This window comes from Oncorhynchus mykiss, chromosome 2 (assembly GCF_013265735.2).
Source record: "Oncorhynchus mykiss isolate Arlee chromosome 2, USDA_OmykA_1.1, whole genome shotgun sequence".
Lineage (NCBI taxonomy): Eukaryota > Metazoa > Chordata > Actinopteri > Salmoniformes > Salmonidae > Oncorhynchus > Oncorhynchus mykiss.
This window is the reverse complement of record NC_048566.1, coordinates 12,904,315-12,921,396: the sequence shown is the minus strand read 5'-3', so window position 1 is coordinate 12,921,396 and position 17,082 is coordinate 12,904,315. Positions and strand designations below refer to the sequence as shown.

General features: G+C 45.2%; 1 protein-coding gene across 1 annotated transcript; it reads right to left on the bottom strand.

Moving 5' to 3' along the window:
• Positions 1–4,598: 4,598 nt before the first annotated feature.
• On the bottom strand, positions 4,599–7,766 carry LOC110525149 (ovarian cancer G-protein coupled receptor 1). The gene is made up of 3 exons (XM_036938231.1): positions 7,680–7,766; positions 7,100–7,153; positions 4,599–6,660 (listed from the first exon to the last, which is right to left on the bottom strand). Exons 1-3 carry the CDS (start codon positions 7,714–7,716, stop codon positions 5,711–5,713), a joined length of 1,041 nt encoding a protein of 346 aa, XP_036794126.1. The 5' UTR covers positions 7,717–7,766; the 3' UTR covers positions 4,599–5,710.
• Between the last annotated feature and the right edge of the window lie 9,316 nt (positions 7,767–17,082).

Here is a 17,082-nt window from a genome sequence, read left to right as displayed (position 1 = left end):
GGGAGAACATGATCCCACGTGGTAATAGGATTCCAACCAGGGACATCTGAAACACACGACCAACGTCAGAATAATACATGATGCACCAAACCGTCTGCAAGTCATCTCCAGTCCCTGTCCGACAGCACATCTGAATTACACAAATACAGTAGATAAACAAAGCACCCAAAGTCCTCCTCTGTCTATTTCCATCTCTTTGTCTCTGTCTCCCTCTCTGTTTTCATCAGCTAGTTGCTAAGGAACAGTTGAGTGACGGGCAGAACTGATATAGAATTGTTGTTTAATTGTTGACAACACTATCCATAGTTGTCACATGAGCCAACACAACAGGTGTTGACCTTACTGTGAAATGCTTACTTACAAGCCCTTAAACAACCCTGGTAGAGGTGGTATACAGACCTTACTGTGAAATGCTTACTTACAAGCCCTTAACCAACCCTGGTAGAGGTGGTATACAGACCTTACTGTGAAATGCTTACTTACAAGCCCTTAACCAACCCTGGTAGAGGTGGTATACACAGACCTTACTGTGAAATGCTTCCTCACAAGCCCTTAACCAACCCTGGTAGAGGTGGTATACAGACCTTACTGTGAAATGCTTCCTCACAAGCCCTTAACCAACCCTGGTAGAGGTGGTATACAGACCTTACTGTGAAATGCTTCCTCACAAGCCCTTAACCAACCCTGGTAGAGGTGGTATACAGACCTTACTGTGAAATGCTTCCTCACAAGCCCTTAACCAACCCTGGTAGAGGTGATATACAGACCTTACAGTGAAATGCTTCCTCACAAGCCCTTAACCAACCCTGGTAGAGGTGGTATACAGACCTTACAGTGAAATGCTTCCTCACAAGCCCTTAACCAACCCTGGTAGAGGTGATATACAGACCTTACAGTGAAATGCTTCCTCACAAGCCCTTAACCAACCCTGGTAGAGGTGATATACAGACCTTACAGTGAAATGCTTCCTCACAAGCCCTTAACCAACCCTGGTAGAGGTGGTATACAGACCTTACTGTGAAATGCTTCCTCACAAGCCCTTAACCAACCCTGGTAGAGGTGGTATACAGACCTTACTGTGAAATGCTTCCTCACAAGCCCTTAACCAACCCTGGTAGAGGTGGTATACAGACCTTACTGTGAAATGCTTCCTCACAAGCCCTTAACCAACCCTGGTAGAGGTGGTATACAGACCTTACTGTGAAATGCTTCCTCACAAGCCCTTAACCAACCCTGGTAGAGGTGGTATGCAGACCTTACTGTGAAATGCTTCCTCACAAGCCCTTAACCAACCCTGGTAGAGGTGGTATACAGACCTTACTGTGAAATGCTTCCTCACAAGCCCTTAACCAACACTGCAGTCAAGAAAATAGTGAAGCAAATATTTACTGAATAAAAGTTTAGAAAAGTAACACAATAATGAGGCAACATACAGGGGGTATAGGTACCGAGTCAATGTGTGGGGGTACAGGTACCGAGTCAATGTGTGGGGGTACAGGTACCGAGTTAATGTGTGGGGGTACAGGTACCGAGTTAATGTGTGGGGGTACAGGTACTGAGTCAATGTGTGGGGGTACAGGTACCGAGTTAATGTGTGGGGGTACAGGTACCGAGTCAATGTGTGGGGGTACAGGTACCGAGTCAATGTGTGGGGGTACAGGTACCGAGTTAATGTGTGGGGGTACAGGTACCGAGTTAATGTGTGGGGGTACAGGTACCGAGTCAATGTGTGGGGGTACAGGTACCGAGTCAATGTGTGGGGGTACAGGTACCGAGTCACAGAAGTCTAAACTGCAAAGTAGAGTTCAGGAGGAAGTCATTGTGTCAAAGTCATCCATTCTGTTACCAACATGGGATTCTATTCAAGGTTGTTGTGAAGGGGGAGAAATCATGAGCAGAGCGTCCAACCCTGAATACCAGCCTCCTCCACTGTTTAAATGCCCAAACACACAGCCCATCAGGACACACCTCTCTGCTGCTGTGACGGCAGATCTCCTCCTCTTCGTCTGAAAAGGAGTAAGGATCGGACCAAGATGCGGCGTGGTAAGTGTTCATGACAAATTTTAATAAGAAAAGCCTGAACACTATGAAATACAAAACAATAAACGATAACATGAAATAAACCAAACCGAAACAGTCCCGTGTGGTGACAAACACTGACAAGGAAACAAACACCCACAAACCAACAGGGAAACCCAGACTACCTAAGTATGATTCTCAATCAGAGACAACTAACGACACCTGCCTCTGATTGAGAACCATACTAGGCCGAAAACAGAAACCTAAACATACAAAACACAAAACATAGACTGCCCACCCCAACTCACGCCATGACCAACACTAAATAAAGACTAAACATAGACTGCCCACCCCAACTCACGCCCTGACCAACACTAAATAAAGACTAAACATAGACTGCCCACCCCAACTCACACCCTGACCATACTAAATAAAGACTAAACATAGACTGCCCACCCCAACTCACACCCTGACCATACTAAATAAAGACTAAACATAGACTGCCCACCCCAACTCACGCCATGACCAACACTAAATAAAGACTAAACATAGACTGCCCACCCCAACTCACACCCTGACCAACACTAAATAAAGACAACATAGACTGCCCACCCCAACTCACACCCTGACCAACACTAAATAAAGACAACATAGACTGCCCACCCCAACTCACACCCTGACCAACACTAAATAAAGACAACATAGACTGCCCACCCCAACTCACGCCCTGACCATACTAAATAAAGACAACATAGACTGCCCACCCCAACTCACGCCCTGACCATACTAAATAAAGACTAAACATAGACTGCCCACCCCAACTCACGCCCTGACCAACACTAAATAAAGACAACTTAGACTGCCTACCCCAACTCACGCCCTGACCACACTAAATAAAGACAAAACATAGACTGCCCACCCCAACTCACGCCCTGACCATACTAAATAAAGACTAAACATAGACTGCCCACCCCAACTCACGCCCTGACCATACTAAATAAAGACTAAACATAGACTGCCCACCCCAACTCACGCCCTGACCAACACTAAATAAAGACTAAACATAGACTGCCCACCCCAACTCACACCCTGACCAACACTAAATAAAGACTAAACATAGACTGCCCACCCCAACTCACGCCCTGACCAACACTAAATAAAGACTAAACATAGACTGCCCACCCCAACTCACACCCTGCCTGCTGACCCCTTTGAGTCCTTCAACCCGTCTCTATTGATCAGACTGAGTCCTTCAGGTAAACCCATCTCTATTGATCAGACTGAGTCCTTCAGGGAAACCCATCTCTATTGATCAGACTGAGTCCTTCAGGGAAACCCATCTCTATTGATCAGACTGAGTCCTTCAGGGAAACCCATCTCTATTGATCAGACTGAGTCCTTCAGGTAAACCCATCTCTATTGATCAGACTGAGTCCTTCAGGTAAACCCATCTCTATTGATCAGACTGAGTCCTTCAGGCAAACCTATCTCTATTGATCAGACTGAGTCCTTCAGGTAAACCCATCTCTAGTGATCAGACTGAGTCCTTCAGGTAAACCCATCTCTATTGATCAGACTGAGTCCTTCAGGTAAACCCATCTCTAGTGATCAGATTGAGTCCTTCAGGTAAACCCATCTCTAGTGATCAGACTGAGTCCTTCAGGTAAACCCGTCTCTAGTGATCAGACTGAGTCCTTCAGGTAAACCCATCTCTAGTGATCAGACTGAGTCCTTCAGGTAAACCCGTCTCTAGTGATCAGATTGAGTCCTTCAGGTAAACCCATCTCTAGTGATCAGACTGAGTCCTTCAGGTAAACCCATCTCTATTGATCAGACTGAGTCCTTCAGGTAAACCCGTCTCTATTGATCAGACTGAGTCCTTCAGGTAAACCCGTCTCTAGTGATCAGACTGAGTCCTTCAGGTAAACCCATCTCTAGTGATCAGACTGAGTCCTTCAGGTAAACCCGTCTCTATTGATCAGACTGAGTCCTTCAGGTAAACCCATCTCTATTGATCTGACTTCTCTTACTGTTATATATAGTTATTACAACTATTCACAAATAATAAGACATTTCCACTGTACAATTTCTAATGCCAGAGAAAATCACTTGTTTTCACTTAGGCTCTCTTTCAGGATGTTAGGTCTTCGTGTGTAGGCACCTTGATCTCCCTGTTCCTGTGCGTTCTCCTGATCTCCCTGTTCCTGTGCGTTCTCCTGATCTCCCTGTTCCTGTGCGTTCTCCTGATCTCCCTGTTCCTGTGCGTTCTCCTGATCTCCCTGTTCCTGTGCGTTCTCCTGATCTCCCTGTTCCTGTGCGTTCTCCTGATCTCCCTGTTCGTTCTCCTGGAACCCGTTGAGGGGTCTCTCACGCAGCCCTGTCAGCCCATCAACCAGACTGTGTCTCTGGAGAAGGAAGGCTACCCAACATGCCTAGTCATTCAAACCCCTATCTGCCCTGGCCACTGCGTCACCAAGGTACAATGAACAAACTGGCTCTAACTCTGACCACTTTCAGTGTCCTCTTTTTTTAAAGGGACTCCGGGAGAGAATGGGAACAAAAGAGGAGAAAGAGTGATCTCAAATATCCACATTATCAGTTTATTGAAGGAAACAAGTCCATATTTTTCTGAAAAGCTGCAATACAAGCCCAACACAGATAGCGCAATGCAGAATAGGGCTGTGTACAATACAGTATGTCATGTATTTTATATAAAAAAGCAAGGCATGTACTCTTCACATTTTAACTACAACAATAAAACAATACATTTTTTAACCCCCTTTTTCCTCCCCAATTTCGTGCTATCCAATTGCGATCTTGTCTCATTGCCTCCCCCGAGCCCGTTGGGGAGTTGCAGCTAAGGTTGCATCCTCCGAAACATGACCAGCCAAACCGCACACCTTAACACCCGCACGCTTAACCCGGAAGCCAGCTGCACCAACGTGTCGGAGGAAACACCGTCCACTGGCAACCGAAGTCAGCCTGCAGGCGCCCGGGCCGCCACAAGGAGTCGCTAGAGCGCGATGAGCCAAGTAAATCCCCCCCTGGCCAAACCCTCCCCTAGCGGGACAATGCTGGGAAAATTGTGTGCCGGTAACTTGGGACTCCCGGTCGCGGCCGGTTATGGCACAGCCTGGAATCAAACCCGGGTCTGTAGTGACGCCTTAGACCACTGCGCCACTCGGGAGGCCCGTAAAGGTATAATTTTAACAAAGAAGAGAACACTGTTAAAGCTTCGTTTCGATCCGATAATTTGAACAAGGAGTTGATAGGAGTTATACATAGTGAATCGTACAGATACAGTCCATTAGTGGTTAGAGTGTAGAGGCGGCAGGGTAGCCTAGTGGTTAGAGTTGATAGGAGTTATACATAGTGAATCGTACAGATACAGTCCATTAGTGGTTAGAGTGTAGAGGCGGCAGGGTAGCCTAGTGGTTATAGTGTAGAGGAGGCTGGGTAGCCTAGTGGTTAGAGTGTAGAGGCGGCAGGGTAGCCTAGTGGTTAGAGTTGATAGGAGTTATACATAGTGAATCGTACAGATACAGTCCATTACCCTAGTGGTTAGAGTGTAGAGGAGGCAGGGTAGCCTAGTGGTTAGAGTGTAGAGGAGGCAGGGTAGCCTAGTGGTTAGAGTTGATAGGAGTTATACATAGTGAATCGTACAGATACAGTCCATTACCCTGCATCTGTCCTACCTGGAGCCTTCTACTACACTATCAGTCATGGTCATAGTGTTGGTGACCTGACTCTGCTCCTCGTCACCCATGAGCTTGCCGAAGCAGGGGAAGGCCAGAGTGTCCTTAGCTCCCTTTCTCATGAACACATAGAGTAGGGGATCCACAAGGGGGCTGAATCTCTCAAAGAGGGTCCCGATCTTTACATTTGTTCGGCCTGTTACCCCTGATATCAGATATTGTATGATGAGGGGTAGGAACAGGACTGTGTAATTGCCCAGCACAAGGGCCAGGGTACCAATAATCCGTCTCTGTTCGACAGCTGGCACAGAGATGGAGACGGACAGAGCTTTCAACGTGCCCACGAGGAAGAATACGAGCAGTGGAAAGGGTATGAGGAGGTTAACTGCAAACAGAATCAGTTTCCTCTCGAAAGTCGGTGTGAGGTACAACATGCAGATTTGGATGAAAGGGATAACCCAGATAAAGGAGGACATTATGAGCGAGTATTTGATGTTACGACGAAAACGGTACCAGAGAGGAAATGCAATCACAAGATATCTCTCCAGAGCAACACATACCATGAAACTAATGCTTGCACTGATACCAAAGAAATCAATCAAAAGTACAATCATTTTCCAGGTACCAGACGGGTTGAACGGCCTCATGCAGATCTGAACGAGATCTGCAATAAGAAGGTTGATAACGTAGACCGGAGCGATGTGATCAGCTCGGATCAGGAAGTACATGGCATAAATGGACAGACAGATCAGAGGAAAGCCGATGGAGAACGTTGTCCACTGTACGACGGTTTCAACGATGCTCCAAGTGGACGGGACGTCGTCCGTGACATTGTAGAGGTTTTCTCCAGCCATCCTTGGCGATGCTTGTTGTTGCAGGAACAGGTTGATGGCAGGGTTCTTCACATTCCCGAGTTCAAGGGCCTTAATATTTTCCTGTTGTGCTCCTACACTCAGAGAAAACAAAGTGAAAAGGCTGCTGTTTTACTCTATAACATCTAAGATTCCAGTCATGATTCTTTAAAACAGGTCTAGTTTTGAGCTCAACGATGCATCTTTACTCTAAATCTAAAAGCATTTCCCTTCTAAAGAAACAGGAAGTATGCTCAATATACTTCTACGTTCTGCGTATTTTTAGTAAAAACTGAACATGTAACACAAAGTAGAGCTGTCAAAGTGCCTATAGACATGAACCTTCTCACATTGTGTAAATGTTAGGACGCCTTAAAACGTCTCTTCTTTATGCAATGAACTAATCAATTGAGCCGTTACTACGTTTTTTAAATGAATATCATATAATAGAAAAAAACGAAGTCATCACGTGAAGCACAAGAACAGTTGAAATAGCCATTTAGCAACCATGTGGAATCTACAGTATTGTCTTACCTGGTGGGTCAATTAGATTAACTGGCGTTCGTCTTGTAGCGCCTATCAAATCAACTAATTATCAGGAAGTGGAAATGCAAGTTAGAAACGTGCCATTCTTTTTTACAGCACAGATACAGATACTCACAGATACTCACAGATACAGATACAGCACAGATACTCACAGATACAGCACAGATACTCACAGATACAGCACAGATACTCACATGTACTCACAGATACTCACAGATACAGCACAGATACTCACATGTACTCACAGATACTCACAGATACAGCACAGATACTCACAGATACAGCACAGATACTCACATGTACTCACAGATACTCACAGATACAGCACAGATACTCACATGTACTCACAGATACTCACAGATACAGCACAGATACTCACAGATACAGCACAGATACTCACATGTACTCACAGATACTCACAGATACAGCACAGATACTCACTGATACTCACAGATACAGATACAGCACAGATACTCACAGATACAGCACAGATACTCACATATACTCACAGATACAGCACAGATACAGCACAGATACTCACAGATACAGATACAGCACAGATACTCACAGATACTCACGGTGCACACCCAGTGACAATACAGCATGTACGTCTGAGCCTTAAATACTGTGAGACAGGAAGTCCACCACTCCAGGATGTCAAAAGTCATTGCACAATTTGTGTTACTGTAGCATTTGTCTTCGATAGCTGATTGGTCAGGGAGATCATGTGACATTACTACCAGTGGTTAAAAGATCCCGGACCTAATCTATTCCACACTAAGTTTCTACTTCGATGTATTTCAGAATGACAACAGGAATGTGACATCTGACCTGTAACATAATACACTTCATGCACACATCTTATAATATGCATTAGAGGTCGCTTTCAGCTTCCTGTGTGAACCGGAAGTGCCTTAAAATGACGTCATAGGTGCCGTTTCAAAGGGTTAAAAAGGTCAGATCTTTTCAAAACTTAATATGTGTGATTAGGCAACCCCCATGAACTGTAAGTCAGTCATTTCTCCCAACAGATGTCTAAGAAAAGCTCTCTCACACACACACACACACACACACACACACACACACACACACACACACACACACACACACACAGCAAGGATGGAGTGACAAAGTGCGGTGCTTAAAGACACACAGAGCCTGCAATGGCATTTCCATTATCTCTAGGCTGTGCCGAGTTCAACGAGATGCCCCGCTTGACCGTAGCTCGCTCTGAGTGCAGCGACCGTGAAAAAAGTAGGCCCAAAATGAAGCCTGGCCCTAAATGTCATTTGCTTTTGGGTGACAGTGAGAGAACCGTTAGGGTGAGAAGCACAATTCGACCTCAGGTACGTTCCTGAGGTCCTCCCGATCCGTGCAAGCCTAACCTTGGCCGTGTGGCATTAACCCTTAACAGTAAAACAGGGTTTTTTTGGTCTCACAGATTACAATGACTTCTCTCCCCATAGGAATACATTGCCTGCTCCTCTAAAGTCAACCTGAAGCCTATGTAGGTTATGAATGCCTTATGAACCTGTCTTCAATGACAGTCCATCAAGCCACTATGAGGTCTACCTGTGTCGATTCTAAGCTTCCTGTAGCAACCGGAAGTGGTTAAAATCACCCTAAAAGTGTATATCCATACCCTGCCTGCAGTTTGACAGACATAGTGCATTCAAGCCTGTGTAAATCAGTCAGTTCTTAACGTAAAGACTTAAAACTCAGGATTCTGTAAAAGCATACCCCAATGAGGATATGTGTTTACTTATAGCTTCCTGTGCCAACCGGAAGTGCCATAATTGGTGTCACAGGGGCTGTTTCGAAGGGTTAAAAAAGTCAGATCTGTCCAAAACTTCATATGTGTGATTAGGCAACCCCCATGAACTGTAAATCAGTCATTTTTTCCCATAAAATTTCAAAGGAAAACTCAATCACACACACACACAGCTTGGAAGGAGGGACCCATTGGGGTGCGTAGAGACATACACTGCCTGCATTAGTTAACCTTGTTTGAACTATTAACCTTTTGTAACTAGGGGGCAGTATTTTCATTTTTGGTTAAAAAACGTTCCCGTTTTAAACAAGATATTTTGTCACGAAAATATGCTCGACTATGCATATAATTAACAACTTTGGATAGAAAACACTTTAACGCAAAGATATTGTCTGTGAGTGCAACAGAACTGATGTGACAGGCGAAACCCAGATAAAAATCCAATCAGGAAGTGAAACCGCCTCATGCCAATGACTCCTTATATGGCTGTGAATGAGCTACGAATGAGCTTACGTTTTCCACGTATTCCCCAAGGTGTCTACAGCATTGTGACGTCTTTTTACGCATTTATGTTGAAGAATAGCTGTAAGGGACCATATATAGCAAGTGGTCACATAATGGCTCCCGCAGAAAATCTTGCGTAAAGTACACAAGTAGCCATTTTTCCAATCGCTTCTTATGAGAAACCAATTGTCCCGACGGGTATATTATCGAATTGTTATATGAAAAACACCTTGAGGATTGATTCTAAACAACGTTTGCCATGTTTCTGTCGATATTATGGAGCTAATTTGGAAAACAGTACAGCGTTGTAGTGACCGCATTTTCCGGTCGATTTCTTAGCCAAACGTGACGAACAAACGGGAGCTATTTCGCCAACAAAAATAATATTTTTGGAAAAAATTAACATTTGCTCTCTAACTGGTCTCCTGAGTGAAAACATCCGAAGTTCTTCAAAGGTAAATGATTTAATTTGGTTGCTTTTCTTATTTTTATTATGCCATGATAAACTTACACAAATGCTTGTCTGCTTGTCTGGCATATTTCGAAAAACGGTCTAGAAAGCACTTTTTAAGGGTGTGAAGTTTTTTCAAAATTTTTGCTATTTTTGACTTTTGACTTCCGGTGCCGTTTCAAAGGGTTAAAAAGGTCAGATCTTTCCAAAACTTCCTATGTGTGATTAGGCCTCAACCCCCATGAACTGTAAGTCAGTCATTTCTCCCAACAGATGTCTAAGAAAAGCTCTCTCACACACACACACATACACACACACACACACACACACACACACACAGCAAGGATGGAGTGACAAAGTGCGGTGCTTAAAGACACACAGAGCCTGCAATGGCATTTCCATAATCTCTAGGCTGTGCCGAGTTCAACGAGATGCCCCGCTTGACCGTAGCTCGCTCTGAGTGCAGCGACCGTGAAAAAAGTAGGCCCAAAATGAAGCCTGTCATTTCTCCCATAACATTTAAAAGAAAAACTAAATCACACACAGCTTGGAAGGAGGGACCCATTGGGGTGTTAGGGTTAGGGTTGGGTTAGGGTTAGGGTTAGGGGTTAGGGTTAGGGGTTAGGAGGGAAGGAGGGACCCATTGGGTAGTAGAGACATACACTGCCTGCATTAGTTAACCTTGTTCGAACTATTAACCCTTTGTAACTAGGGGGCAGTATTTTCATTTTTGGATAAAAAACGTTCCCGTTTTAAACAAGATATTTTGTCACGAAAAGATGCTTGAATATGCATATAATTAACAACTTTAGATAGAAAACACTTTGAAGTTTCCAAAACTGCAAAGATATTGTCTGTGAGTGCAACAGAACTTATGTTACAGGCGAAACCCAGATAAAAATCCAATCAGGAAGTGAAACCGCCTCATGCCAATGACTCCTTATATGGCTGTGAATGAGCTACGAATGAGCTTACGTTTTCTACGTATTCCCCAAGGCATTGTGACGTCTTTTTACGCATTTATGTTGAAGAATAGCCTAGACCAGTTAACCCACTGTTCCTAGACCAGTTAACCCACTGTTCCTAGACCAGTTAACCCACTGTTCCTAGACCAGTTAACCCCCTGTTCCTAGACCAGTTAACCCCCTGTTCCTAGACCAGTTAACCCACTGTTCCTAGACCAGTTAACCCCCTGTTCCTAGACCAGTTAACCCACTGTTCCTAGACCAGTTAACCCACTGTTCCTAGACCAGTTAACCCACTGTTCCTAGACCAGTTAACCCACTGTTCCTAGACCAGTTAACCCACCGTTCCTAGACCAGTTAACCCCACTGTTCCTACACCAGTTAACCCACTGTTCCTAGACCAGTTAACCCACTGTTCCTAGACCAGTTAACCCACTGTTCCTAGACCAGTTAACCCCCTGTTCCTAGACCAGTTAACCCCCTGTTCCTAGACCAGTTAACCCACCGTTCCTAGACCAGTTAACCCACTGTTCCTAGACCAGTTAACCCCACTGTTCCTAGACCAGTTAACCCACTGTTCCTAGACCAGTTAACCCACTGTTCCTAGACCAGTTAACCCACTGTTCCTAGACCAGTTAACCCACTGTTCCTAGACCAGTTAACCCACTGTTCCTAGACCAGTTAACCCCACTGTTCCTAGACCAGTTAACCCACTGTTCCTAGACCAGTTAACCCACTGTTCCTAGACCAGTTAACCCCCTGTTCCTAGACCAGTTAACCCCTTGTTCCTAGACCAGTTAACCCCCTGTTCCTAGACCAGTTAACCCACCGTTCCTAGACCAGTTAACCCACTGTTCCTAGACCAGTTAACCCACTGTTCCTAGACCAGTTAACCCCACTGTTCCTAGACCAGTTAACCCACTGTTCCTAGACCAGTTAACCCACTGTTCCTAGACCAGTTAACCCCCTGTTCCTAGACCAGTTAACCCCCTGTTCCTAGACCAGTTAACCCACCGTTCCTAGACCAGTTAACCCCCTGTTCCTAGACCAGTTAATCCCCTGTTCCTAGACCAGTTAACCCACTGTTCCTAGACCAGTTAACCCCCTGTTCCTAGACCAGTTAATCCCCTGTTCCTAGACCAGTTAACCCCCTGTTCCTAGACCAGTTAACCCACTGTTCCTAGACCAGTTAACCCCCTGTTCCTAGACCAGTTAACCCACTGTTCCTAGACCAGTTAACCCCCTGTTCCTAGACCAGTTAACCCACCGTTCCTAGACCAGTTAACCCCCTGTTCCTAGACCAGTTAAACAGTTACAACATACGTACAGGTACCGAGTTAATGTGTGGGGGTACAGGTACCGAGTCGATGTGTGGGGGTACAGGTACCGAGTCGATGCGCAGGGGGACAGGTACCGAGTTGATGTGTGGGGGTACAGGTACCGAGTCGATGCGCGGGGTACAGGTACCGAGTCTATGCGCGGGGGTACAGGTACCGAGTCGACGCGAGGGGGTACAGATACCGAGTCGATGCGCGGGGGTACAGGTACCGAGTCGATGCGCGGGGGTACAGGTACCGAGTCGATGCGCGGGGGTACAGGTACCGAGTCGATGCGCGGGGGTACAGGTACCGAGTCGATGCGCGGGGGTACAGGTCCGAGTCGATGCGAGGGGGTACAGGTACCGAGTCGATGTGCGTGGGTACAGGTTAATGGAAGCAATTTGAACATGTAGGTAGGGCTAAAGTGACTATTCATAGATAATAAACAGCGAGTGGCAGCAGTGTAAAAACAATTGTTAATTGTTCTGCAGTCTTATGGCAGTAGTAGAGAGAACAGTCTTTGACTTGGGTGACTGGAGTCTTTGACAATATTTTGGTCCTTCCTCTGACAACGCCTGGGTTGAGGTCCTGGATGGCAGGAAGGTTGGCCCCAGTGATGTACTGGGCCGTACGCACCACCCTCTGTAGCGCCTTATGTTCGTATGCCGAGCAGTTACCATACCAGGCGGTGATGCAACCGGTGAGGATGCTCTCGATGGTGCAGCTGTAGAACTTTTTGAGGATCTGGGGACCCATGCCAAATCTTTTCAGTTTCCTGATGGGGAAAAGGCGTGGTCGTGCCCTCTTCACAACCTTCTTGGTATGTTTGAACCATTATGGTTTGTTGGTGATGTGGACACCAAGGAACTTGAAGCTCTCGACCCGCTCCGCTACAACCCCATCGATGTTAAAAAAAAAGGTGGGCCCTTTTCTTCACAAGATTTGACTTCACGCTGACCTATCGTCCAGGTTCTAAGAACACCAAGGCCGATGCCCTGTCACGTCTCTACAATTTGTCAGTCTTCGATAGCTGATTGGTCAGGGAGATCATGTGACATTACTACCAGTGGTTAAAAGATCCCGGACCTAATCCATTCCACACTAAGTTTCTACTTCGATGTATTTCAGAATGACAACAGGAATGTGACATCTGACGTGTAACATAATACACTTCATGCACACATCTTATAATATGCATTAGAGGTCGCTTTCAGCTTCCTGTGTAAACCGGAAGTGCCTTAAAATGATGTCATAGGTGCTGTTTCGAAGGGTTAAAAAGGTCAGATCTTTTCAAAACTTCATATGTGTGATTAGGCAACCCCCATGTACTGTAAGTCAGTCATTTCTCCCAACAGATGTCAAAGAAAAGCTCTCTCACACACACACACAGACACACACACACAGCAAGGATGGAGTGACCAAGTGCGGTGCTTAAAGACACACAGAGCCTGCAATGGCATTTCCATATTCTCAAGGCCTTTGCCGAGTTCAACGAGATGCCCCACTTGACCGTAGCTCGCTCTGAGTGCAGCGACCGTGAAAAAACGTAGGCCCAAAATGAAGCCTGGCCCTAAATGTCATTTGCTTTTGGGTGACAGTGAGAGAACCGTTAGGGTGAGAAGCACAATTCGACCTCAGGTACGTTCCTGAGGTCCTCCCGATCCGTGCAAGCCTAACCTTGACCGTGTGGCATTAACCCTTAACAGTAAAACAGGGTTTTTTTGGTCTCACAGATTACAATGACTTCTCTCCCCATAGGAATACATTGCTTGCTCCTCTAAAGTCAACCTGAAGCCTATGTAGGTTATGAATGCCTTATGAACCTGTCTTCAATGACAGTCCATCAAGCCACTATGAGGTCTACCTGTGTCGATTCTAAGCTTCCTGTAGCAACCGGAAGTGGTTAAAATCACCCTAAACGTGTATATCCATACCCTGCCTGCAGTTTGACAGACATAGTGCATTCAAGCCTGTGTAAATCAGTTCTTAACGTAAAGACTTAAAACTCAGGATTCTGTAAAAGCATACCCCAATGAGGATATGTGTTTACTTATAGCTTCCTGTGCCAACCGGAAGTGCCATAATTGGTGTCACAGGGGCTGTTTCGAAGGGTTAAAAAAGTCAGATCTGTCCAAAACTTCCTATGTGTGATTAGGCAACCCCCATGAACTGTAAATCAGTCATTTTTTCCCATAAAATTTCAAAGGAAAACTCAATCACACACACACACAGCTTGGAAGGAGGGACACATTGGGGTGCGTAGAGACATACACTGCCTGCATTAGTTAACCTTGTTTGAACTATTAACCTTTTGTAACTAGGGGGCAGTATTTTCATTTTTGGTTAAAAAACGTTCCCGTTTTAAACAAGATATTTTGTCACGAAAATATGCTCGACTATGCATATAATTAACAACTTTGGATAGAAAACACTTTAACGCAAAGATATTGTCTGTGAGTGCAACAGAACTGATGTGACAGGCGAAACCCAGATAAAAATCCAATCAGGAAGTGAAACCGCCTCATGCCAATGACTCCTTATATGGCTGTGAATGAGCTACGAATGAGCTTACGTTTTCCACGTATTCCCCAAGGTGTCTACAGCATTGTGACGTCTTTTTACGCATTTATGTTGAAGAATAGCTGTAAGGGACCATATATAGCAAGTGGTCACATAATGGCTCCCGCAGAAAATCTTGCGTAAAGTACACAAGTAGCCATTTTTCCAATCGCTTCTTATGAGAAACCAATTGTCCCGACGGGTATATTATCGAATTGTTATATGAAAAACACCTTGAGGATTGATTCTAAACAACGTTTGCCATGTTTCTGTCGATATTATGGAGCTAATTTGGAAAACAGTACAGCGTTGTAGTGACCGCATTTTCCGGTCGATTTCTTAGCCAAACGTGACGAACAAACGGGAGCTATTTCGCCAACAAAAATAATATTTTTGGAAAAAATGAACATTTGCTCTCTAACTGGTCTCCTGAGTGAAAACATCCGAAGTTCTTCAAAGGTAAATGATTTAATTTGGTTGCTTTTCTTATTTTTATTATGCCATGATAAACTTACACAAATGCTTGTCTGCTTGTCTGGCATATTTCGAAAAACGGTCTAGAAAGCACTTTTTAAGGGTGTGAAGTTTTTTCAAAATTTTTGCTATTTTTGACTTTTGACTTCCGGTGCCGTTTCAAAGGGTTAAAAAGGTCAGATCTTTCCAAAACTTCCTATGTGTGATTAGGCCTCAACCCCCATGAACTGTAAGTCAGTCATTTCTCCCAACAGATGTCTAAGAAAAGCTCTCTCACACACACACACATACACACACACACACACACACACACACACACACACACACAGCAAGGATGGAGTGACAAAGTGCGGTGCTTAAAGACACACAGAGCCTGCAATGGCATTTCCATAATCTCTAGGCTGTGCCGAGTTCAACGAGATGCCCCGCTTGACCGTAGCTCGCTCTGAGTGCAGCGACCGTGAAAAAAGTAGGCCCAAAATGAAGCCTGTCATTTCTCCCATAACATTTAAAAGAAAAACTAAATCACACACAGCTTGGAAGGAGGGACCCATTGGGGTGTTAGGGTTAGGGTTGGGTTAGGGTTAGGGTTAGGGGTTAGGGTTAGGGGTTAGGAGGGAAGGAGGGACCCATTGGGTAGTAGAGACATACACTGCCTGCATTAGTTAACCTTGTTCGAACTATTAACCCTTTGTAACTAGGGGGCAGTATTTTCATTTTTGGATAAAAAACGTTCCCGTTTTAAACAAGATATTTTGTCACGAAAAGATGCTCGAATATGCATATAATTAACAACTTTGGATAGAAAACACTTTGAAGTTTCCAAAACTGCAAAGATATTGTCTGTGAGTGCAACAGAACTTATGTTACAGGCGAAACCCAGATAAAAAAATCCAATCAGGAAGTGAAACCGCCGCATGCCAATGACTCCTTATAGGGCTGTGAATGAGCTACGAATGAGCTTACGTTTTCTACGTATTCCCCAAGGTGTCTACAGCATTGTGACGTCTTTTTACGCATTTATGTTGAAGAATAGCCTAGACCAGTTAACCCACTGTTCCTAGACCAGTTAACCCACTGTTCCTAGACCAGTTAACCCACTGTTCCTAGACCAGTTAACCCCCTGTTCCTAGACCAGTTAACCCCCTGTTCCTAGACCAGTTAACCCACTGTTCCTAGACCAGTTAACCCCCTGTTCCTAGACCAGTTAACCCACTGTTCCTAGACCAGTTAACCCCCTGTTCCTAGACCAGTTAACCCACTGTTCCTAGACCAGTTAACCCACTGTTCCTAGACCAGTTAACCCACTGTTCCTAGACCAGTTAACCCACTGTTCCTAGACCAGTTAACCCACCGTTCCTAGACCAGTTAACCCCACTGTTCCTTGACCAGTTAACCCACTGTTCCTAGACCAGTTAACCCACTGTTCCTAGACCAGTTAACCCACTGTTCCTAGACCAGTTAACCCCCTGTTCCTAGACCAGTTAACCCCCTGTTCCTAGACCAGTTAACCCACCGTTCCTAGACCAGTTAACCCACTGTTCCTAGACCAGTTAACCCCACTGTTCCTAGACCAGTTAACCCACTGTTCCTAGACCAGTTAACCCACTGTTCCTAGACCAGTTAACCCACTGTTCCTAGACCAGTTAACCCACTGTTCCTAGACCAGTTAACCCCCTGTTCCTAGACCAGTTAACCCACTGTTCCTAGACCAGTTAACCCACTGTTCCTAGACCAGTTAACCCCCTGTTCCTAGACCAGTTAACCCCTTGTTCCTAGACCAGTTAACCCCCTGTTCCTAGACCAGTTAACCCACCGTTCCTAGACCAGTTAACCCACTGTTCCTAGACCAGTTAACCCACTGTTCCTAGACCAGTTAACCCCACTGTTCCTAGACCAGTTAACCCACTGTTCCTAGACCAGTTAAC

Bases quoted from the DNA above. Each gene is read 5' to 3' on its own strand.
- LOC110525149 (XM_036938231.1), bottom strand. From the start codon at position 7,716: ATGCTGTATTGTCACTGGGTGTGCACCGTGAGTATCT. The intron at 7,154-7,679 runs GTGAGTATCTGT...CCTGATAATTAG, and splicing joins GGTGTGCACCGTGAGTATCT to TTGATTTGATAGGCGCTACA. The intron at 6,661-7,099 runs GTAAGACAATAC...CTCTGAGTGTAG, and splicing joins TAATCTAATTGACCCACCAG to GAGCACAACAGGAAAATATT.